The sequence below is a fragment of the Dipodomys merriami genome, unplaced genomic scaffold (assembly GCF_024711535.1).
Source record: "Dipodomys merriami isolate MVZ:Mamm:240054 unplaced genomic scaffold, mDipMer1.0.p SCAF_24, whole genome shotgun sequence".
NCBI classification, from domain to species: Eukaryota; Metazoa; Chordata; class Mammalia; order Rodentia; family Heteromyidae; genus Dipodomys; species Dipodomys merriami.
Window position 1 is genome coordinate 20443398 of NW_027203826.1, and position 24455 is coordinate 20467852.

General features: G+C 43.2%; 1 protein-coding gene and 1 pseudogene across 2 annotated transcripts in view; one reads left to right on the forward strand and one right to left on the reverse strand.

The window, feature by feature from the left end:
- Positions 1–8463: 8463 nt before the first annotated feature.
- LOC138835652 (synaptobrevin homolog YKT6 pseudogene) lies at positions 8464–9052 on the reverse strand (annotated as a pseudogene).
- Positions 9053–18944: 9892 nt separating this feature from the next.
- The window catches only part of Abl2 (ABL proto-oncogene 2, non-receptor tyrosine kinase), a 79549-nt gene continuing 74038 nt past the window's right edge, over positions 18945–24455 (forward strand). For both annotated transcript variants that reach the window (XM_070034367.1, XM_070034368.1), the window contains exon 1: positions 18945–19328. In XM_070034367.1, the coding sequence (XP_069890468.1) occupies positions 19172–19328 (157 nt within the window). In that variant the 5' untranslated portion in view covers positions 18945–19171. The remainder of the gene's footprint in view (positions 19329–24455) is intronic.

Genomic DNA, 24455 nt, shown 5'->3' on the forward strand with positions numbered 1-24455 from the left:
GTCAGCCCAAGCAAGAAAAGTCTGTGAGACTCATCACCAATTAATCACCAAAGATAATTGTAGAACACTAGCCTTAAGAAAAAAGCTCAGGGACCCAGGCCAGGCCCTGAGTTTAAGCCTCCAGGACTGGCACATGCATAAAAAGCTGGCCTAGAGGCTCAAGTAGTAGCTATGAGCAAGAAAGCCAGCAAAAATGTGAGGCCCTGAGTTCACAATCTGGTTTAAAAAAAAAAAGCCAGAATTTTATGGCCTCTGGATTCAGTGACCCAAATCTGGTAACTTATTTTAGTGAGCCAAGCCAGGGTACCTTACATAGGAGCAAGTGACTTTATAATCCACTGTTGCAGGAAAGCCTGACTGGGGGTGAGGACAGGGCCTTTTCATTTTGCTCTCTCATTCTGGGCTATTATCTTGCCAAACTCCACAACATTGGAGATTTTTTTCCCTTTCTTTCTTTTTTTAAAATTGGTATTATAAAGGTGATGTACAGAGGGCGTACAGTAATATAAGTCAAGTAATGAATATATTTCTTTTGGGACAATGTCACTCATTCCCCCACTTTCTCCCAGTTTTCTCATCCATTTCTTTTCTTTTCTTTCCTTTTTTTTTTTTTTGTGTCAGTTGTAGGGCTTGAACTCTGGGCCTGGGTGCTGTCCTTCAGCTCTTCAGCTCAAGAGGAGCACTCTACCGCTTGAGCCACAGCACCACTTCCAGTTTTCTAGTGCTTTATTGGAGATCAGAGTCTCACGGACTTTTCTACCTGGGCTGGCTTTGAACCGTGATCCTCAGATCCTCAGCCTCCTCAGTAGCTAGGATTACAGGCGTGAGCCACCCCCGCCTGGCTTTGCCATCCATTTCTATGCTCCCATTTGCCCTCCTAAAGACAAATAAATGAACAAAGAAGGCAAAAAAGGAAAGAAAACAAATATAGGGACAAAGAACAGTCCCAATTTTTAGAGGAAAATTTCACAAATCCTTACCTGGACCATATACGAAGCATCATGGCCCCGGACTAGCAAAAACAGGAGACTGAAAAAAATAACTAAAGAAAAAAAAAAAATTAAGGGTTGGTGGTGTGACTCAAGTCATTGTGACGAAGCACAAGGTCCTGAGCACAAAGTCCAGTACCACCAACAAAAATAAAAGAAGGAGAGGAGGAAGGGAGTAAAGGAAGGAAAGAAGAGATACTAGTCTCTTCACAAAAGACATTGATATGAAGAAGAAAAACAAAGGTGAACTATTTGGGATACATTGTAACTCTAGGGGAACTAACTTTAGCCACAGAAAAAAGAAAGGTTTTATTAAAATTAGGACCTTTCTTTTCCCAAATAGTTCAAAACTTGCCTGGAAATAGCTTTGGATTCCTGACTTTGGGATGATATGTAAGTTCTTTCTTAGAGGCAAAAGACGACCTGATTGTAAACACTTGGAGTAAACTAGTAAATCACAAAAAGCCTCTCAAAACTTAAAGGTTTAGTGGTATCTGCCTATCCCTGAGAATTCTAAATTTAGATAAGCCTTTCATGCTATATATAACTACAAGGCAGGACATGACATTAAAGGTTCTATTCAAAGAAAATTCCTTGGCCTATGGCTTATTTTTCAAAACTCTTAGATGCTGTCATATCCAAGAGTATGCTTCTTTGATTTACATTTCAAGAACAAAACCAATTTTTCTTTGGCTCTTTAAAGTAAAACAGAAACAGCCAAAATATTAAAGATTGAAAATTCTTGTTCTTTGATAAAAATAAGTTGATATCTCCTTGCCTTGATCCTGAGATCAATTTAATTTCCTGCCAACTCAATTTCTCAATATCACCTCTTAATTAAGACAGGAAAATGACACTCAGGTTCCATTTCTAAAGCAGGGCTATAAACCTGTTCTTAAAACAAAGCAATCAAGGAAAACAGAACACTGGCCCCTCTATACTCAAGGGCCCAAGGTTATGGGGGTGGGGGGAGATGAAGCAAGACAGATAAATAAGGTGACAAGGAAATTCAAAATAAAAAATATTTTTAAAAGGAGTCAGATTGAGAAATTAAAACCAAGGAAGTAAACAAACAAACAAACATCCCAGATCAACAAATCCCTCTCCCATTACTTCCTTTCAGCTGTTAACTTACATGAAAAAAGATGTTAAATTACAACAAAAAGGGTTGTGAGCCAATTATCTTCTCCTACATTTTAAGAAGCTCAAAGTCCTGGAATGGGGAACGTAGAAAGCTGGACTAGGGGCATGTCTGGCAAATGAATGTTGTGAAATTTCCTATTGTTCACACTGGAATCTGGTGGCGCCATACCTTCCCTTACCTGGCCGCACCTTCTCTCCGCCCCTTCCCTACTTACACCCAGGCTGGACCTCAGCCCCTCCCTTTGGCCATGCATTTCTCCACCGTGCATGGCAGGCAGGCCAGTTCTCTTCCTGCCTGAAAACCGGATGGCGGTCTCTTTATCGGATACCTAATTAAAACTACCTACTTTAATTTTCTTAACAGACAACCTAAAAGAGAGAGACATAGACAGACAAACAAGTACACAGTCTGTTTTACATGAAGAATTGTTCCTAGGTTGGCACTGTGGCTCAAGTGGTAGAGTGCTCACCTTGAGCTGTAAAGCTCAGGGACATCGCCCAGGCCCAGAGTTCAAGCCCCACAACTGACAAAAATAAATAAAATAAAGCTTAAGGGCAGTTCCCAGCCCAGAGTTCAAGCCCCCAAACCAGCACCAAACAAACAACAACAAAAACCTCAAATGCTTTCTGAGAACATATAAGGACTATTCAAAATTCTGCAGTGTTGGGGTTGAGGAAGAGGGGGGAGGTAGTACTTAAGTGGTAACCCCTTTATCACATGCATGAAGCCTTCAGTTCCATCCTCAACACAAGAAAGCTGCAATGGTAAGAGCTCAATGACTCCAAGGTCACAGTAGCAACTCTTAAGACAAATATAATTTTGACAAGCAAGTCAGAACCTGAAAGAGGGCTACATGGCTACTTCATGCTTTTTATATGCTGTCAGAGCATGCATAACTGTGACACATGACTGAATTATAGCAGGACACGTAAGAACAAAGGCTCTGGAAGTAGGGAAGGCCAGAATCCTTGCTCTGTTATTTACTGATTGGGTGACCTTGAATGACTTGCTTAACTGCTCCAAGGGTAAGTTTTCCTGTGTGTAAAAGGGAGATAATAACAGCTCACAGGTTGGTTATTAGGATTACATGAGATATGTAGTAGTGTGATACACAGTAATTAATATTCCATAAATAATAATTATTCTAACTTGTAGAAATATGAGGAAAGACATTAAAGTAGAATTATAACATAGCAAACTATCTTATAATGATATAAAAATCATTCCTCAAAGTCTTGTTCATAACACACACACACACACACACACACACACACACACACACACACACACACACACACATTGTGTCTTTGGTAACTCTGATCCTTTCTGGGTCTCTTCTTATTTCCTCTTATACTTCTATCAGACATCTCTCATTTGCATTCTTGTTAGATTTGGCCCATTTCGCTTTTCTATATAACTAAGTATAATAAAGGCACAGTAATGAGCAATAAAAAGGTTGCTTTTCAAGGGACCATAGGTGGCAGAAACAAGTCTGTGAATTCTCACACTGCTCTATTTTTGCTCTCTTACTTCATTTGTTGTGCTCACCTTTGCCCAGCTTGCCAAACTTGTTTATGTGTATCAAATGCTTGGAGAAGCATCTAAGTCAAGCTTATGTTCAGTTTAGAATTGTGAGACATTTATTAGACTCTGATCTATGTTGACTAGAGGAAAGAGTATTTTCTCTGTAGTGACTCTCAGCAGCTTTAGTAGTTACTAACTCCCTTGGACAAGATCCCTCTGTCCAAGGGAGACATCTAGAGGCTGCTGGTGAGGAGTTTTTATCCTAAAAGGCTTTTCCAAATTGTCTCCACAGATCTAATTATGAATCACAAATCACAAATCTCAATCAGAGTAAATGCTAGTGTAAATTTTTAAATATTATATATATATATATATATATATATATATATTTTTTTTTTTTTTTTTTTTTTTTTTTTTTTTTTTTGCTGGGGCTTGAACTCTAGGCTTGGGAACTCTCCCTGAGCTCTTTGTGTTCAAGGCTAGCACTCTACATCTTGAACCACACTGCCATGTCTCATGGACTTTCCTTCTCGGGCTGGCTTCAGACTGCAACCCTCAGATCTCAGCCTCCTGAATAGCTAGGATTACAGACATGAGCCACCAGCGCCAGAGCACCCGGCAACAGCTAATATTTAATGGAAGAAACATACCTGGAGAGATTACATTTATCTCTAAGCACAGTAGAAGTAGATTACAGGAGAACTTTAAAATGTGATGGGTAGGGACAACAATTAGGGCATTTTGGAAGAAGTTTAATGTTGGTCCTCCCCTTCCTCCTCCTCCTCCTCCTTGTCATAGCATCTAGCTATGTTGTTGAAACAACCCTCTGCCTCAGCCTTCCAAGTAGCTAGGACTGCAGGTGCTCACCACCACACAAGGCCCAATTTTGCTTTTCCTTTTTAGGTGTTGTTAGGGGATTGTTCTGATCTGGAGATGCATACTATAGTTGTCTGCCACTTAATTTCAGCAAAAGAGACAGGATGTATGTATACCCATATGTAGAGAAATTAAGCTTGTATGGTATATTTGGCAGTTGGTAAACCTAGGTGGAGTACAATATGGTTATTCATATGTTGTTCTTACCATTTTTTTGAGTTGAAATATTTTCCTTTTTATTGCCTCAAATAGTTATATTTTGTTCTTACCATTTTTATATACAGATTTGGTGTGTTTTTGAAGTTAAAAAAAATTGCTGGGACTTAATGGCTCACACCTGTAATTCTACCTACTCAAACCTCAGACTGAGACCTGAGGAACATGGTTTGAAGCTACACTGGGAAGAAACGTGTGAGATGCTTATCTCCAATTCACAAGCAAAAAGCCAGATGTGAAAGTATGGCTCAAGTGGCAGAGCATTAGCCATGAATGAAAAAGCCAAGGAAAAGCCAGGCACTGGTGGCTCATGCCTGTAATCCTAGCTGCTCAGGAGGCTGAGATTTGGGGATCACAGGTCAAAGCCAGCCTGGTGCTTGCCTAACAAGTGCAACATCCGGGTTCATCCTCAGTACTAAAAAAGACAAAACAAAAAACCACACATACACAAAACAAAAACAAAGCCAGCCTGGGCAGGTATCTCCAATTAACCACCAGAAAACCAGAAGTGGTGCTGTAGCTAAAAATGATAAAGTACTAGCCTTGAGCAAAATGCTCAGGGACAGCATCCAGGACTTGAGTTCAAGCCCAATGACCACAACAAACAGCAACAACAAAAGCCATGGGAGAGTTGTGGATTTCAAGTTCAAGCCCCAATGTGAACACACACAAAAAAATTAGAAAAAGCATTGAGTAAAATCACTTAAAATGTTATCTGAAGCTGGGTGCTGGTGGCTCATGCTTATAATCCTAGCTACTTAGGAGGCTGAGATCTGAGGATTGCAGTTCAAAGCCAGCCTGAGCAGGAAAGTCCATGAGACTGTTTTCACCAAATAACTACCAAATGGTAGAGTGCTTGCCTTGAGCTGAAGAGCTGAGGGATACAGCACCCAGGCCCAGAGTTCAAACCTAACAACTAATTTTTTTTTTAAAGAAGATTGTTTTGGGCTGTTTTATGTCTTTAAGCCTATGATGTTATTGTTGATATAAAGGGACTGTATTGTTTGAATAGGTTTTATTTTGTTTTGCTTTGCTTTTTGCCAGTCCTGTGACTTGAACTCAGGGCCTGGGCACTGTCCCTGAACATTCTATCACTTGAGCCGCAGCACCACTTCTGACTTTTTCTGTTTATGTGGTACTGAGGAATGGAACCCAGGGCTTCATGCATGCTAGGCAAGCACTCTACCACTAAGCCACATTCCCAGCCTATTGAATAGGTTTTATAATGGCACATTTTTACCTTATCTAATTGGTATAGATACCATTAGGTAGTGTTAACATTCTTCAAAACAATGGCAAAATTCTTGCCAGGTCCTCCAGTGTTTCTGGCTTTGTTAATGGCTGTGGAATTGAGATGCCCCTATATATAAACTCTTTTTCAGGAGGAGTGGATATTCACCTTATTCTGAGACAGTGAGGTCAATAATAGATGCTGGTAGCCAATGTTGATATTTTTGGCTTTGTCTCTAGGCAGCCATTGTAAACTCTTTCAATGAGATTAGTTATAGTTTTCTTGTTCTATAGGTTTTTGTGGCATTATACATACTTTGTGTGATATGGGAGTTGGAACTCAGGACCCTATGCCCTCAATGACTTGTCCCAGCCCCAGCCTTTGTGCCCCAGCCCCTACCCCCTTTTTCCCCCCCCAGATCCCCCCCTCGTCCTGCTTTACCCTCCAATCCTTGCTCACTCTGACCGGAGTCATCCTGTACTGGCTTATTATTTTTGGCTGACCCCTTCCTGCTGATGACTTTGGTGTTATTCCTCACCTGGCCCCTGGAATGGGTCTTGTCCCTAATGCTCCTGAGTCCACCTTGGATAAGAAGAGATCCATGTCCTGACTGATCAAGGTGATGCCCACCTTATTGGTGGGCCTCTGGTCCTGCCTTTCTTCTGCCCTCCTATGGTCTTCGTAGCCAATCTCTCTCTCTCTCTCTCTCTCTCTCTCTCTCTCTCTCTCTCTCTCTCTCTCTCTCTCTCTCTCTCTCTCTCTCTCTAGATGTGTTCTTTTCTGGCCCTTGTCCTGGCCTCCCTGTCCTGATCCCACCCACTGGCTTGCTTTTTCTCATTGCAGCCCTTGCACAGTCCCTGTGGTGCCCTCCTGTGTCTTGTCCACTTAACAATAGCTTGGGCTTCTTGTCCAGGCTCACACCTGTGTCGTCACCTGCCACAGGGATTTCCTGGCTCACTGTCCTGGACCCAGCTGGGTCCCTCCCATAAGCCCATGAAGTATGGCGCTCTGGGCACAGCTTCCTGGCGTGGCTCAGACCTATGACTCTGTGGCTCCAGTCCTGCCCTGGACTTGGCTCTTGGCCTGACCTGGGTTCCCAATGGCCCAAGTGTCCTCTCTACAGGCTTGTAGCAACCCAGCACAGTCCCCGGGAACTTTCCCAGAGCCTGTCCACTTCCCCTGATGGATGCTTTTGGTGCTATGCCCACCATAGATGGCCAGTACCCCATCCCAAAAGGGTGCCCTCGGCCAGACCTCTCCAGCAGATCTTAATGGCTTGCTTTGTTCTTTTGCCTGGTCTCCTTTATCTAATCATCCTTTGTTCCATCTTCCCCCCCCTCTCTATTCTCCTTGCCGTCCCCTCATTTTGTGGCTTCTCTCCCTCTCTGTGCATGTTGTCCTTTTCATTTCCATTGATGCCCTTTCTCTTCCCCTGCATCCTTGCCCCTTCACCCTCTCCTCTGTGCATTCTCTCCCCAACTCCTTTCCAGGGACTTAACCATTCCTTTGTGCTTGTCCATTCTTCTCATATTTTTCTCTTTTCAATGTCCATCGTTAATTTGAAGGGACATTGTAGGGGGCTGGTGGCTTGAGATCCTCCCCTGTGCCCCTCTGTGGGCTGGTCATCTAAAGGGCTTGAGTTAGACATTTTCTAGGTCCCTTTTTTTGTCCCTCTTCTGAGCACTCTCCCACCCACTTTCCTGGCAAGGAAAGCCATTGGAAACCTTCCTCAGTGGACTGTGTTTTATAGCTCAAGGCTTTGAGTTGTCCCTCAAGGCTTGAGTTGCCATAGTCCAAACGTATGCTTTGAACCTTCTGTCCTGCCTTTGGAGCTACCCCATATGATGCTACACCTCCTGTTCCATCTCTTGCTGACATTTTGCCCTTCTTCTCAATACCTGGTTCCACTCCATATTCTTGGTGACCATCCTATATTGTGCATTTTCCTCTGTTTTTCTTTCCTTGCTTTTTTGGTGGTATTTTTTCACCCTTCCCTTCAGAGTTGATGGTTTTTCAGAGTTTATGGTTTCATTTTCCCTAAAATACATCTTTGGGGACATCAAGTTCTTTCCCAGAGTCAGAGCCAGACATAAGAACTTGAGCATGCCCCACCCTTCTACCACATATCTGCTCCTCCTTGGGTTTCAAAATAAAAATGGCTGCCCCACTCCGGGTCTTCTAGACATCTCTTCTCTGGGAACAGCAGTTCTGATGTGAGTAATAGTAATGATCAGGGGGCTGGGAAGGTGGCTCAGTGGTAGAGCGCTTGCCTTGCGTGCCTGAGGCCCTGGGTTCGATTCCTCAGCACCACATAAGCAAAAAGAAAAAAGCCGGAAGTGGCGCTGTGTCTCAAGTGGTAGAGCGCTAGCCTTGAGCTGAAGAGCTGAGGGACAGCGCCCAGGCCCAGAGTTCAGGCACCATGACCGGACCCCCCCCACCCCCCAAAAAATAGTAATGATCAGTGCTGGCCTTTCTGGGCTGTGTCACATGATTGCACAGCATGAGTTTTGTTTCCAGGCTGTTTTATAGATGGCTTTAGACTGCGTTCCCAGTATTTCCAATTTGGACACTGAGTCATTGAGTTTCTTTCCGTTCTCTAGTGAAGAGAGAACACAACTCCATGGTGTTGTGCAAAATGATTTTGGTCTTATCTAGTTCAGTTTGCACTTTACTCATGGAGTCAGCTTCTCGAGGGTTCTGGTAGATGATCATCCAGGGCTGTGTACTGGATTATAGTAGGAGATCTTACTATCCTGTGGACCTGCTTGGACAACTCATCTAATATTTTCTCCAGTAATGTAAAGGCCACTCTAGAGGAGTATTCACTGTCAGCCATGACCACACCTGCAAGACTGTCATTCTGAATGTAGACACAGCACAGATACTCTTGTTCTTTGACAGAAGCTCTGCTGTCTTTCGCTGAGCTCTCCACAATCAGTTGACTTGAGAAGGTTTTGAATTCTTGAACACTGGACCTTTGGGAGCAGCTAAAGGAGGACAACTGTAGATGGCTTTGAGCAGAGTCACCTTGGGCTGGCCTTTGTAGAAGAAGCTGAGGCCATACAGCTTCATGGTGCCATACTCCCTGGCTGCTGGCCCCCTGGCAGAGAACAGAGGGCCATGCCCCTCAAAACCACAGCTACCGCCAGGTGCTGGTGGCTCATGCCTGTCATCCTAGCTACTCAGGAGGCTGAGATCTGAGGATCGCGGTTCAAAGCCAGCCTGGGCAGGAAAGTTGGTGAGATTCTTATCTCCAATAAACCACTAGAAAACCAGAAGTGGCGCTGTGGCTCAAGCGATAGAGCCCTGGCCTTGAGCTGAAGAGCACAGCCCCATGATGGACAAAACAAAACAAAACAAAACAAAACAAAACAAAAACCATAGCCACCTACCGGCTGCCCACAGCTGACCCTTTTCTTTTCTTGTTTTTCCTCTATGCTGGATTTTTTATTCCATCTCCATTGTGGTTTTTGATGCTCTAGCATGTTTTGACTTACTATATTTTGCTCTTTGTATCAGCTCTGTCCTCTTTTACATTATCCTGGTTGGGTTTGGCTATCCTCACCAACCTCCATTTCCAGACTCTTCATGATTATTATGTTTTGTTTCTTGGCTTTTTTTTTTCTTTGCCAGTCATGGGGTTTGAACTCAGGACCTGGGCACTGTCCCTGAGCTTCTTTTTGCTCAAGGCTAGAACTCTACTACTTGAGCCACAGTGCCACTTCTGGCTTTTTCTTTGTATGTGGTACTAAGGAATTGAACTCAGGGCTTCATGCATGCTAGAGAAGCACTCTACTACTGAACCACATTCCTAGTCCTCTTGGCCTTGCTTAACTCTTACTTTAGTTATTTTGTTTTTGTTTTTGTTGTCAATTGAGCTGATCATTGTACTTCAAGATTTCTTTTTCATGCCTAGAGTGTAAGTATCATAAGTGCTTGAATGGGTGTAAGGTGTCCTGTACAAAAAGACTTAGGAGGGCTGGGAAGGTGGCTCAGTGGTAAAGTGCTTGCCTTGCATGCCTGAGGCCCTGGGTTCGATTCCTCAGCACCACATAAGAAAAAAGAAAAAAGCCGGAAGTGGCGCTGTGGCTCAAGTGGTAGAACGCTAGCCTTGAGCTGAAGAGCTGAGGGACAGCACCCAGACCCAGAGTTCAGGCCCCACGACTGGACCCAAAAAAAAAAAAAAAGACTTAGGTTACAAGGGTGAAGAAAGTACATATGGTAGAAATGAAGCAATATTTGTTCCTGTTTACTCCAAATATACTTTTTTTTGAGAAAAAACCCATATCCATATTCATTTCCCTCTCCCATCAAGTGTGAATTATATTCATAATAAAAACTTTTGCAGCTGGGCACCGATGGCTCATGCCTGTAATCCTAGCTACTCAGGAAGCTAAGATCTGAGGATCGCGGTTCAAAGCCAGCCTGGGCAGGAAAGACCGTGAGACTCTTATCTCCAATAAACCACTAGAAAACTGAAAGTGGCGCTGTGGCTCAATCGGTAGAGTGCTCGCCTTAAGCTGAAGAGCACAAGGACAGTGCCCAGGCCCAGAGTTCAGGCCCCACGACCGGACCCAAAAAAACCCCAAAAAACTTTTGCAGCCTGAGAACTTATTATTTTGAATCTATTCATGGATTGGATCCTGATCTGAGGCTCTAAATGCTTGGCATCGTCATAGTGTGTCTTGGCTTTGGAGCAAATGGAAAGTATCAGATGGGTATTTTGAGATTGGGTGATGTTTAAGTATGTCCACCCCTCCAAAAGCTTCCAGGTTATGATGTGGACTACCATCTATGTTCCCATTAACAGACAGCTGGGGTAATTTTGATGTAGTTATTAATTATTCCATTATCACTCTCTTTCTTTCTTTCTTTTTTTTTTTTTTTTTTTTTGGGTCCGGTCGTGGGGCCTGAACTCTGGGCCTGGGCGCTGTCCCTCAGCTCTTCAGCTCAAGGCTAGCGCTCTACCACTTGAGTCACAGCGCCACTTCCGGCTTTTTACTTATGTGGTGCTGAGGAATCGAACCCAGGGCCTCGAGCATGCAAGGCAAGTGCTCTACCACTGAGCCACCTTCCCAGCCCCCACTCTATTTCTTGAACAGATGGTTCAGGGTTTTTTGTTTGTTTGTTTGTTTGTTTTTTGCCAGTACTGGAGCTTGAATGCAGGGCCTGGGCACTGTACATGAGCTGCTTTTTTTTTTTTTTTTAAACTAGGGCTGAGAACCGAACCCAGGGCCTTGGGCGCGCCAGGCGGGCGCCCTTCCGCTGGGCTAAACCCCCAGCCCCCCCCCTTTTTTTTTTTTTTTGTCGGTCATGGGGCTTGAACTCTGGACCTGGGCGCTGTCCCTCAGCTCTTCAGCTCAAGGCGAGCGCTCTACCACTTGAGCTACAGCGCCACTTCCGATTTTTCTGGTGGTTTATTGGAGATAGGAGTCTCAGGGTCTCTCCTGCCCGGGCTGGCTTTGAACCGCGATCCTCAGATCTCAGCCTCCTGAGTAGCTAGGATTACAGGCGTGAGCCACCAGCGCCCGTCTATGAGCTGCTTTTTTGCTCTAGGCTACCACTCTATCACTTGAGCCACAGCGCCACTTCTGGCTTTTTCTGTTTATGTGGTATTGAGGAATGGAACCCAGGGCTTCATGCACGCTAGGCAAGCACTCTATCACTAGGCCACATTCCCAGCCCTGATGGCTCCGTTTTGATTAGGAATTGATAACCTTCCTAGGTATAATGAGGTTCTCTTTGTTCCTGATTTTTCGTTCTTTGGGTAGATGAATGTAAGGTGGAAACTGAAGGAGGAGTTTGATTTAAAAGCCTAGCAACCTTATAGAAACAAAAATAGATAAAAAAAAAAAAAAAAAAAAAAACAACTCAGTACCAATTGTTGTTGTTATCTGTTGTAGGGCTTAAACTCTGGGCCTGGGCACTGTCCCTGAGTTCTTCAGCTTAAGGCTAATGCTCTACCACTTTGAGCCACAGTGCCACTTCTGGTTTTCTGGTGGTTAATTGGAGATAAGAGTCTCATGGAGGGGCTGGGAAGGTGGCTCAGTGGTAGAGCACTTGCCTTGCATGCCTGAGGCCCTGGGTTGGATTCCTCAGCACCACATAAGCAAAAAGAAAAAAGCCGGAAGTGGCGCTGTGTCTCAAGTGGTAGAATGCTAGCCTTGAGCTGAAGAGCTGAGGGACAGCGCCCAGGCCCAGAGTTCAGGCCCCACTACTGGACTCCTCCCCCCCCCCCCAAAAAAAAAAAAGTCTCATGGACTTTCTTGCTTTGAACTACAATTCTCAGATCTCAGCCTTCTGAGTCAGTACCTAGTCTTTAAGGCAAACTTTTAGTAATTAAGTGAACAGCCCATATTGGAAAATATCTTTCCCTTTGCTGATGATCAAAACTCAGTAGTTAATAGTTGGCAGGTTTAGCTGACCAATTAAGAAGAAATCTGGTTAGCCATAGTTTCTTGAAGGTTCATTTCAAATCAATATTTGGCCTGACAACAATTGCCAGATGGTTCCTATCTATTAATATCTATTGTGTTTTTCTTTAGTATCTGAAAAAAAACCAATCCACAAAATATTTTATCATATGACTCAAAATAGATTTTCTCAGAAGGTCTAATCTGACCTAATCAGTTCAGTCAGACATTAACTTCTGACAGTCGACTCCCCATTTATAATTGTGTTGGGTTTAGACAGACTTTCTAGATATTAGATTATTCCTTTTTTTCCCACCGGTCCTGGGGCTTGAACTCAGGGTTTGGGCACTGTCCCTGAGCTTCTTTGGCTCAAGGCTAACACTCTACTACTTAATCCACAGCACCACTTCTGGCTTTTTCTGTGTATGTGGTACTGAGGAATGGAACCTAGGGCATCATGCATGCTAGGCAAGCACTCTATCACTAAGCCACATTAAGCCCAGATTATTCTTTTATTTAGTCCTTGCCTTCACCCAGCAGTCTTTCAGGAATGATATTGACTAGTATCTTTCTTACTTTACTGCAAAGATGTTTCTTTAAATCTTCTAATTTCCTTCCTACTTGTTTATTTTTCCTTTCCTTTTCTTTTTTTTTTTGTGTGTGTGTGGGGGTCCAGTTGTGGGGCCTGAACTCTGGGCCTGGGCGCTGTCCCTCAGCTCTTCAGCTCAAGGCTAACACTCTACCACCTGAGCCACAGCGCAACTTCCAGGTTTTTTATTTCTGCTCACGTGGTGCTGAGGAATCAAACCCAGGGCCTCATGCATGCAAGGCAAGCACTCTACCACTGAGCCACCTTCCCAGCCCCATTATTTTTCCTTTTCTTAAAATTTGTGTTAAGTATCAAATTTTATAAAACTTTTGAATTTTAGATAACAAAATATTATACCCAGAAACAAAATGCATCTTAAAGTTTTTCTATGCAAGAACAATTAAACACAGTTGTTCAGGTCCATACACTGTAAATAACCAAATTTGAAGGCCTCACTGCCATTCGAGTTTAAAACAGCTCTTTTTTTCCTTCATTTTTTCCTTCAGCTGGAGTGAGAATTAATTCCTAAATGCCTGAACTTCTATAGATAGGATTGAGATAAGAACCACCCTTTAAAGTGATAAAAACTTATTTTAAACAATAGATCATTTACAAATGCAATATATACAATGAGTTGAGTTTAGATACTTAAAGCACACATAAAAAGTGAGGTCAGGGGCTGTGAAGGTGGCTCAGTGGTAGAGCGCTTGCCTTGCATGCATGAGGCCCTATGTTCGATTCCTCAGCACCACATAAACAGAAAAAAAAAAGCCAGAAGTGGCGCTGTGGCTCAAGTGGTAGAGCAGTAGCCTTGAACTGAAGAGCTGAGGGACAGCACCCAGGCCCAGAGTTCAGGCCCCATGACTGGACCCCCCCCCAAAAAAAAAAAAAAGAAAAAAAAAGTGAGGTCAGGAAGTAGTGTGGTGACTCAAGTGGTAGAGCACTCACCTTGAGCTGAAGAGCTCAGGGACTGTACCCAGGCCCAGAGTTCAAGCCCCCAGCCCCACCAAAAAAAAAAAAAAAAAAAGTGAGATCAGCCTGGTGCTGGTGACTCTTGCTTGTAATCCTAGCTTTTCAGGAGGCTGAGATCTGAGCATTGTGGTTCAAAGCCAACCCTGGTAGGAGTTTTGAGACTCTTATCTCCAAGAAACTACCAATTAAAAAAAAAAAAAAAAGCTGGAAGTGGAGTTGTGGCTCAAGTGGTTAGAGTGCTAGCTAGCACTGTGCCAAAAAAGTTCAGGCCCTGAGTTCAAATCCCAGGACTAGCACGCACACACAAAATAGTGAGCTCAAAGTGAAAAGAGACTTTATTGATTTAGATCACTCTCAGGTAGACCTTTTGTCAACATTCTCCCCAACAGACTATTTGAAAAATGTCGAAGAGATCCTCCTTAGCTCCACTTTAATTGACTTCTCTGGGCTAGAATTTTTATTCCCTATTTTCAGCAGGTCCCTGTGTGTGTTTTCCTTTGCATTCATCTCCCACATTGGAGATTTCTTGTTTACCCCTTTTGTATGCAACCTTCTCTACTGGAGGTTTCTCATATAACTAGAAATACCTCCCTGTTTATAGAACCTCTGCTGTCCTTCCACAGTTGGAACACATCTCTGTCAAATACACACTTAACCCCTGAAAATATCCTATCACTAAGGCAGTATTTATAGCCCAATTTTCCTTACTTGACCCTTACAAGAGGTTACCTTTTGATTTCAGATCCATTGCCAGACTTGAGGGATCCTGTGTTTACACTGACTGCTGCAAAGACCCCTCTCTGGTTACTTGAAAGATTGTAGACAAGTCAACAAATTGTTAGAAATACCTTGAAATATAGTCATTACTTTATTTGTTTTAGGGTTTTGTTTGTTTGTTTGTTTGCTAGTCCTGGGGCTTGAACTCAGGGCCTGAACATATTCCCTGAGTTTTTTCTTGCTCAAGGCTAGCATGCTATCTTGAGCCACAGCACCACTTCCAGCTTTTTCTGTTTATGTGGTACTGAGGAATCAAACCCAGGGATTTGTACACTCTAGGCAAGCACTCTACCACTTAGCCACATTCCCAGCCCTTGTCATTACTTTAACGATGATGAATTTAAAGCTGGGAAGAATGAGGAATGGTCAGCTTACAGAAAATATAGGAGATATTCCTTCAAATACTTCCCTTAAGATTAAGGGAACAAAAGTCATTTTAGGGAATGAAGCAGGATAATTTAAGGAAACGGGTCTGGTGAAGGCAACTCAGAAATATGGTATTTAGAAACATAGAAGTGTCATCCTTGTTACAAAGAGAGACAAAAGTATGTATTCCTTCCTGAGGGATGTATTCTTCACCTCAAAAATGAACACTTGTCTGAGAAAAACCCCTTTCCCAAACTTAAGCCACCTCATGCGCCAAAAGAAAGATAGAAGGCACCTCCTTGTCTCAAGGATAAAGATGTTTTATGGCAGGATTTATTCTTGCTTGGAAACTCAGAAAGTAATACCAGGTGTGATTAGAGCAAAGACAAAACACCTATTTCTGCATAACTATGAAGCCAGACCTCCTGTCTTTGGGATATAAATATCCCAACAGCCCAAGGAGCAGTGTTTCTCTGGGTGTCTTCCTGTGTGTGCTTGTGTCTTTGTCTCTGTCTCTTCCCATGAGAGCACCCACACTCTGCTAGAGTGAGCCCCTATCCTTTTGTGCATTTGTCTAGTTTTTTTTTTTTTGCCTGTTTACTTTCCTGCTTGTTTACTTACTCAATAAAGCTCTGCCAAGTTTTCCTACCATTGTGACTTGTCCAGAAATTCTTATTCTGTGATAGAAGACAAAGACCCGAAGAGTTCCTACATTTAAAGGGAATTTTTCACTAAACCTCACCTACATCTGGTGACATAAATGGCCAACACAAAGGGACCACAGGAGGTAGAAATTCTCTAATTGCCTTTGTGAACATACAAAGGTAAGAAAATTGGCTTGAGTTTTATTATTTTCTTTTTTCTTCTTTTTTTTTTTTTTTTTGGTGCGACTACTTGCCAATACTAACCCATGCAAACTCTTAAATTTGCCTTCAATTTTTGTTTCAGGATTGGTTTGGTAAACTAATTGTAAATTTTTCTATTTTCCATATAGATACAGTTCAGATTAATATAGATTGCTTTCCATTGTGGTTTTATTTAAGTGGTAAGAAAACTGCACCTATGGCCTGGGAATGTGGCTTAGTGGTAGAGTGCTTACCTAGCATGCATGAAGCCCTGGGTGTGATTCCTCAGAACCACATTCTCAGAAAAAGCCAGGAATGTTGCTGTGGCTCAAAGTGGTTAGAGCTCTAACCTTGAGCAAAAGAAGCTCAGGGACAGTGCTGAGGCTCTGAGTTTAGGCCCCAGGACTGGCAAAACAAACAAACAAAAACACAAAAAACCTTGTTCCTATATTAAAATTTTCCTTGTCTTTTTTGGGGGGGAGGGAGGTCTGGTAGTGGGCTTGAACTCTGGGCCTGGGTGCTGTCCCTCAGCTCTTCAGCTCAAGGCTAGCGCTCTACCACTTGAGCCACAGTGCCACTTCTGGCTTTTTTTTTTTGCTTATGTGGTGCTGAGGAATCGAACCCAGGGCCTCAGGCATGCAAGGCAAGCACTCTACCACTGAGCCACCTTCCCAGCCCCTATACTGTCCAATTGTTTATGTGCTAAAGGCTTGATATATGACTGCTTTTACATAGAAGTTGTTTTCTCTTGAACTTGGTGAAAGTTAAAAAGTGATATGTAAAGTGCTGTGGTTTCAAAATTGATGAAAAACAGATTAAGGCCACATGCCTTGCGCAAGGCCACATGCCCGCATGAAAAAGGAAGGGGAAAGGAGTTTGGAATTTGGTAGAGACCGTAAGATTGATTGTTAGCAAATTTGGACTCCTGGATAAATAATCCTGTTAAACAATCCTCTTGATATAAAATGGGGTTGCTAGATCCTTTGTTAAAATAAAGATACTGGGTCTAACTGTAGCCATCTTGGGCACTAGGTGGATAATAGGGAATTGAGTCTAACAGGTGCCCTCCTTACAATGTGACATATCATAGGGAATTTCCAAAAACTCTTGGAGGTGGATTCCCACCCCTCAGGTAATGGTCGTGCCTAAATTCCTAGAGGCAGGGGCGGGGACTTGAACAGTAGGTTACAGGACTTGCCAGGCCTATACCCTGAGATCAGGCGACTCTTTAGACTTGAGTTCCCTGTGACTCTGCCCCTGACCATGACCCTTTTTAGACCCAAAGTAGCTCAGCTGCCCGTTTGCACCATGCCTCAAGTTTCCTGACTGTCACCATGGCATCCCACTTCAGCTTCCCATTAGAGTTGATCTGACTTGTTAAGATAGTTTTTCTATTCTCATAGCTTAGTTGCCTAATAGTATCAAATGTATTTGAGAAAAGTATTCAAATTAAGTAAAGTGTCTTGCTCACAAAGATGCCTGGTTAAACATATTCCGTTCCTGGCTATGCTTGGTTACGTGTGAGAGAGTCTGTTTGTTGGCAAAAGTGATGGTTTAAAATTTATTTTTTCAAACTGACCATGTGGTTCCATCATGTTGGGCAAAAGAATGTCATTTTGCTGCTGGAATTTCAGAAAACTTAGATGTCCAATCTTCACATTTTTCAAAAATCTAAGCGCACCTTACAACTTTTGTGTATAACTGTGTATGTGTTTATGTGATCGCATGTATCTGTGTAAACTTAAGGCAATCTGGTATTTTAATGCATGCAGCTGTTAGTAAAGTGAGGAAACTGAGTCTAAATAATGTCACAGCCTTTCCAGTGTCTGGACAGGTGTTGGGCTTTCCATCCAACTCCAACACCTAGAGGGGAGACAAGCCATCCTTCAGATTGCAGATATCTGGTTCAATGGGTACAGCCAGGCAGGCCTTGCTTTGGGGAATACGCAGATACATTGTGTTGTTTAGCCCAGGGGAGCCTTGCTCCTTATTTATGCTTAGCTGAGGCTTGATCCCCACCCAGACACGTGGCTGTTGTCCTTAAAAACTTGGTGTTAGTTCTGTTCTTGCAGGTCTTTGTAAAAATTCCCTGCATGCAATACTGCTAGGGACTCCAAAATTTGACCTCTCAAAATGTGAGTTTTCTATTTTCTTGTACTGGATTTATATGTGATTTAAGATACAACATCAACATTAATACTTAGCTGGCTTAGCAAAAGTGTAAACCTTTTGAGGACTTTGGATCTATTTCCCTCCACTGTTAAATCTGGGCTAAGTGTCATAAATTTAAATATAAAAGTTTTTTTTTTCCTATCACCATCAACGACATCGTCCGTCTAAACCTGCTTTTGTTTCTCTCTTATTCGGGAATCAAAAACTGTTCTGGGGATGCCCCGAAAAGGCTTGATTCATCTTAGGAGGAAACCTAGGAGAAAGCTTGGTTTGCTTCAGTTCCTGGGGACGCCTAAGGAAAAATATTGTCCTGTCTGGGAGCTGGGGACGCCGTCTGGCTGGGTTGTGCCAGTGCTGTGTGTGGGAGCAAAGGGGTTCCCACGAGTGGGAGAAGGGGGCACCCTCTCGCCAGGACGGGTGCCTATGCCCAACCCAAGGTGTTTCTATTTCTTTCTTGCTTTTTCTCTTAAAAAGGATGGGCCACTGTTGCCTATCTATCTTCGCCGGGGAAAAACGAACTTGCAGAGAAAGCACAGTTCATCTATCCCTAGGACCAGCAGGAAGGCGTGGTCCATTCAGTCGATGGGTGTCTTTGCCCATTCCAAAGCCGTTTGTCTTCGTTCTTTCTTTCTTTTTTTTCTCTTCTAGACACAGAAAACCTGCCGGTGTGCGTTCTCGGGTGGGCGGGGCGACGGGGGCGTGTCCACACACAGGCCACGCCCCCGCGTCGCGACTGGGCGGGCGGGGAGCGGGGGACGCTCTGCCCCACGGTGTCTCGTTGCTCGGCGGTTTAAAGATGGCGGCGGCGGCGGAGGCAGCGGCGGCGGCGGTGAGGGCGCGGAGTGGCCGGAGGCGAAGGGAAAAGGAAAGTGTGTGAATCGCCGAGAGGTAGCGCGGTGGTTGCTGTGAGGATTCCGGGTGCTGAGCCGCCAGAAACCCTGTCCTAGGGGCTTGGGCAGGGAAGGAGAGGCCGAAGCCGGGCGGGGAGCCTGAGGCCGGAGCCCAGGAGGAATGTGACCGGGGGTCGGCGGTGGCGCGGCGGAACGCGAGCGCCAGGATGGGGCAGCAGGTGGGCCGCGTCGGGGAGGCTCCCGGGCTCCTCCAGCCTCAGGCGCGTGGGATCCGCGGCAGCAGTGCGGCTAGGCCCTCGGGCCGCCGGCGGGACCCTGCGGGGCGGACCGCGGAGACCGGCTTCAATATCTTCACCCAGCACGGTAAGTGTGTCCCGGAGCCCGCGGGACGGCGCGTGGGATACCAGGGGTGGAGTTGGGGCGGGGTTCGAAGCCCGGGGCGGACGGGCAGCCTCGGGGGGCCGAGGCGTGGAGGGTTGTCGGCGCGTGGGGGCGGAATCTGCTGCCATCTGGGCCAGTCACGGGAGGCGGAGTGCCACCCCTCCCCCGCCCGGCTCCCGGCTCCGGCTCGGCTGGCAGCGACGGGGGCGGAGGGGGGAGCGGTGGTCTTCTTGACGTGGTGAGCTCGGGTGGGAGGCTGGCCTCCACGCTGGGACGCGACTCCGCGCATCTGTAAGACCTGGGATGGTCTCCGCTGAGAGGGAACGATGAAGGGAAGCGTGGGGCCGGATCCACGAGGTGGGAGCATTAACTGGTTGTTAGCGAAGAGAATTTTGAGTTTTGCCCCCCTCCCCCCCGCCCCCCAAGGAATAGGAAAATCAGAACTGAAGCTAGGGAGCGTGTGGCGTATATGTAAGTCAGGCGATGCCATGCAGTGCCAGAATGCCCGTACCTAGCCTTCTATTGGAAAGGTAAGGGCAGAATCTCCATCATTTTGGGTAATTTGCCCCTGAACTAGAAATAGGGGCTTTGCCCCTCCAGCGTATTTGGGCTTTGGAATAAGGCATAGGATTCTCGTATGGTTGTCAGGGGTTAAAGGTTGGTATAGGTAGGTTGTTGGTGTGGATATAGAGAGGAGTTTTTCCTTTGTATCACTTTTGTGTGTGTAAGCACGCATACATATGCATACATCCTTGGATATATATCTATATAGTTTGGCCTCCATTTGGCCTCATATTTCAGAGTTGTCATACACTTATGAAAAATTTCAGCATATACTCTAATCATTTATATATTTATTTTGTGTTATACTGAGGTACTATGTAATTTATAAATACAAACCATAAGGACTGGGCAAGTACATCATAGTTATGGGTTGACCTCATGTTTATAGTTTGGTAGCACTAGAATTTAAATACCCAGCACTCACCTCAACCTCACCAAAAAAAAAAAAACTCAAAAGAAAAAATACAATAAGAGTGGTCTGATTTTCCTTTACCACAGCCCTGTGGATTCTTCTGCATTTCTTCAGCAAGGAACTGTATTACTTTTTTTTTAGACCAATATTCTCAAAGAATGAAAAGGAGAAAGGGAGAAAAAAGAAAATAAAACTTCATGGGATTGATATTTTAAGACTTAGAAAATACTGAAGAGCTAAATGCCAGTTTAAACCTGTAAATTTAGGAGGTTGAAATATGTAGAATCTCAGTTCAAAGCCAACATTGCAGAAAATTTATTTACATTCCATCTCTAAAATAACCAGGAGCAAAAAGCTAGGTTACAGGCCTGGTTCTAGTGGTAGAACAGTAACTAAGGAAGTAAACAAGTCTAGCACAGGTAAGATCCTGAGTTCAAGTTTTGGTATCAGAAAAAAAGACTGACACATTCCATCTCTAAAATAACCAGGAGCAAAAAAGCTAGGTTACAGGCCTGGCTCCAGTGGTAGAACAGTAACTAAGGAAGTAAACATAGTCTAGCACAGGTAAGATCCTGAGTTCAAGTTTTGGTGTCAGAAAAAAAAGACTGAACTTGGGTAAGAAATATTGGACTTTTCATTTTATTGAAAATTGGTATAGAAAAGAATGAAGTGTAAAGGCTGGTGGGTTTTCTATATAATTTGGTTAAAGAGAAAAAGCAAAAGATATGGAAACTATTAATTAGAAATGGAATTTTGGAGGACATAATGGTAGATGTAAGTGAAATGAATTAAGGATGTGACTGTGAGGTGAGTTCTGTGCTTGGACTTATGAGTAAAATGATCTTTCCCCCCAGTTTTTCTTGTTTGCTGTCCCTAGGATTTGAACTCAGTGTTTCATGCTTGCTAGGCAGGCATTCTACTGCTTGAGGCGTGTCACCAACCTTTTGCTTTAGGGTATGTATGTGTGTGTGTTTGTGAGTGTGCTGGTTCTGAACTCAGACTTTGCACTCTGCTTCTTGAGCCACAGCTGCACTTCTGGCTTGAGGGTGTTTAATTGGAAAACCTTCCCTGTACCGTCTGCCTTCAAGTGGTGATCCTTGAGCATCTTGTGTAGCAAGGACTATAGGCATGAGCCACCCTTTCCCATCACTCTGTAGTTAATTTTGATATATTGCCTCATCTATTTGTCAGGTCTGGCTAGGCCTGTGGTCTTCCCATCATAGGTGAGATGACAATATGTATGCTTCATTTTTTTTTTTGAGATGAGGCCTTGAAAGCTTTTTGTTTTTTTTTTTTTTCAGGAGATGTTATGGAATTATCTTCCTGATCTTAGTTGTCCACGTAGCTGGGATGACAGCTGAACACTGCTTCTAGCTATTGAGATGGGATCTCTTGAGCTTTTTGCCTAGGCTGTCCTCAAACAGCAGTCATTCTGTAGTAGCTTTAGATAAGAGGTATGAACCAGGTGCTGGTGGCTCATGTATTCCTAGCTACTCTGGAGGCTGAGATCTGAGGATCTTGGTTCAAAGCCAGCGAGGTTCAAAGCTAGCCCAGGCAGGAAATTCCGAGATTCTTATCTCTAGTTAACCACCAGAAAACCAGAGTGTCACTGTGGCTCAAGTGGTAGAGCGCTAGCCTTGAGCTGAAGAGCTCAGAGATAATGCGCACTCCCAGAGTTCAAGCCCCATGACTGACCCAAAAAAGAAAAAAAAAAAGATTACAGTTATGAAACACCTACATTGGTAATTGTTTCTTAATGGAGAAGACCCAGGTGATTTGGGCCATTCTGGCTTTCCATTTCTGCTATTAGAAATGTGTTTGGGAATGTCTTCCAGGTATATGACTATTTTCTGCAAATGAGACATGAGTTCATTTTTTATTGAAATCACTTCCTAAACCAGGAAAGAATGGATGAATGGTTTTTAGGAAAGAAATAATCTAAATAGCTTTACTTTATGTGAAATGTTAATATACATTAAGCTTAGTCCATGTATCAATAATGACTGTCTTCCTCTGGTATTTTATTCAAGACATAAGATTTTATAGACAAGAAGAAAGTTATTAAAGTGGGATAGGAAGAGATTTTGGTGGACAGACAAGATTTGGATCTGTGGGATAGAAAAAGAAAAAGCTTGATAGGAGAAACAGTTTGAGCAGGTAGAATGGGAATAAATGTGGTTGTTGCTGGCATAGTGAGGAAGTGTCTATTAGTGAAGTAGAATTATGATTTGGGAAAATAAATTTACAGTAAAAATTGTTGGGAGAGTCAAGTTCTGAGCTAGACTCATGTTCATCTTTGAGTTGCCTGCTGTCTTTTTTCCCTTGCATTTCTTTTCATTCGATTTTTCTCCTTATGTAGTCTAGGTTAGTGCAAAGTAGAAACCCTCCTACTTTAGACTCCCACAAGGTAGACATACATACCTGGCTACCGTGTTTTGGTTTCTTTATCTTTAAATGACAGATACCTTATTACAATTTTGTAGTCGCTGAGAAGTTTTGGGAAGAAAAATGAAAAGATTGGATCAAACTGGGATTTAAGAAACTTGTGGCAGAGTTTTTTAATCAGTTTAGTTGATTAGCTAGTTTGCAGGACCTGTATGAGATACTGAAAGATTGCCCTTGCCCTCAAAGGCAGTGGATTTGGAGACTGTAAGAATTTGAGGGGTAAGTTTAGGGGCATTTTGTTTATTCAGCAAACTTTTCTTTTTGAATACTATTGTCCTGGGTTCTGATAATGCATACAATTAGCAAATAATAAAGAAACAAACATGACAAAAATCTTAAAAAAATACAGATTGATATTTAATAGTTTTGTACTTCAAAGTGTCTTAGCCTAGGCAGTATTGACATTTTAGGTTGTATAATTCTTTTTTTTTTTTTTTTTTGGGTCCGGTTGTGGGGCCTGAACTCTGGGCCTGGGCGCTGTCCCTCAGCTCTTCAGCTCAAGGCTAGCACTCTACCACTTGAGCCACAGCGCCACTTCCGGCTTTTTTCTTTTTGCTTATGTGGTGCTGAGGAATCAAACCCAGGGCCTCAGGCATGCAAGGCAAGTGCTCTACCACTGAGCCACCTTCCCAGCCCCAGGTTGTGTAATTCTTGATGTGGGGGCCTGTATGTGGAGGATGTTTAGTAGCATCTCTGGCTTTTACCCACTAGATGCCAGTAGAATTCACATTTGTCTCCTCAGGTACAATGAAAGCTTTTTTCCAGATTTGTAAACACCTTGAAGGGAAAGGGTGGGCAAAATTACTCTTAGTTAATAATTACAGTTTAGAAATATAGATTCTGAATGAAAAGATGAGTAAATTAAATTGAGTGCTTTTTCTTGGACATCTCATTAGACATATGTGAAAAATAATCATGATTCTAGAAGCATTGTAAATCAGTGCCTTCAGTTAATAATATTAAGGTTTTTAGTATGGAATTGCATATATGCAATTTAGGTCTGACAGGTTCTTGAGTTTACTTGTAGGTTGAAATGGTATACTATTAGAGTCAATGATTTGTTTTCTCTTTAATCAAAATAATATTTTTTCTTTGTTAATACTATGTGAGTAGTTTTCCCTGCCAAAGTATTTTAGTGAATGTAATGGAGGAAGGCTAAGTTGGTTTTTGTTGTAAAAGGAGTTCTGTCTGACTTCAGTAAACTTTGTAATAGATGGTTTTTGTGAGTTGATGTTTTGTCACTATTAATCTAGGATTGAATACACACTTTTCTTTTTTAAGTATCTGGCATACTTTTCACAGCTAAATGATTTTAATTTTATTATTCATTTCCTGAAAATTCTATTAAAAATTAACCATGTGAGTTAGAAATCAGTGGCTCATGCCTATAATCCTGTCTACTACTCAGGAGGTTGAGACCTGAGGATCACATTTTGAAGTCAACCTGGACAAGAAATTCCTTGACTGTATATCACTTGTATAGTAACAAAAAATTTAAAAAAATTCCTTGAGATGCTAACCTCCATTTACCCACCAGAAAGCTAGCAGTGAAGGTGTGGCTCAGTCTTGGAATGCTAGCCTACCTGTAGAGTGCTAGCAAAAATGCTAAGGAACATCTACCCTGATTTTAAGTCCCAGTACTGTCACATAGACATACACCCTCAAATACACAAATATACAATAGGATG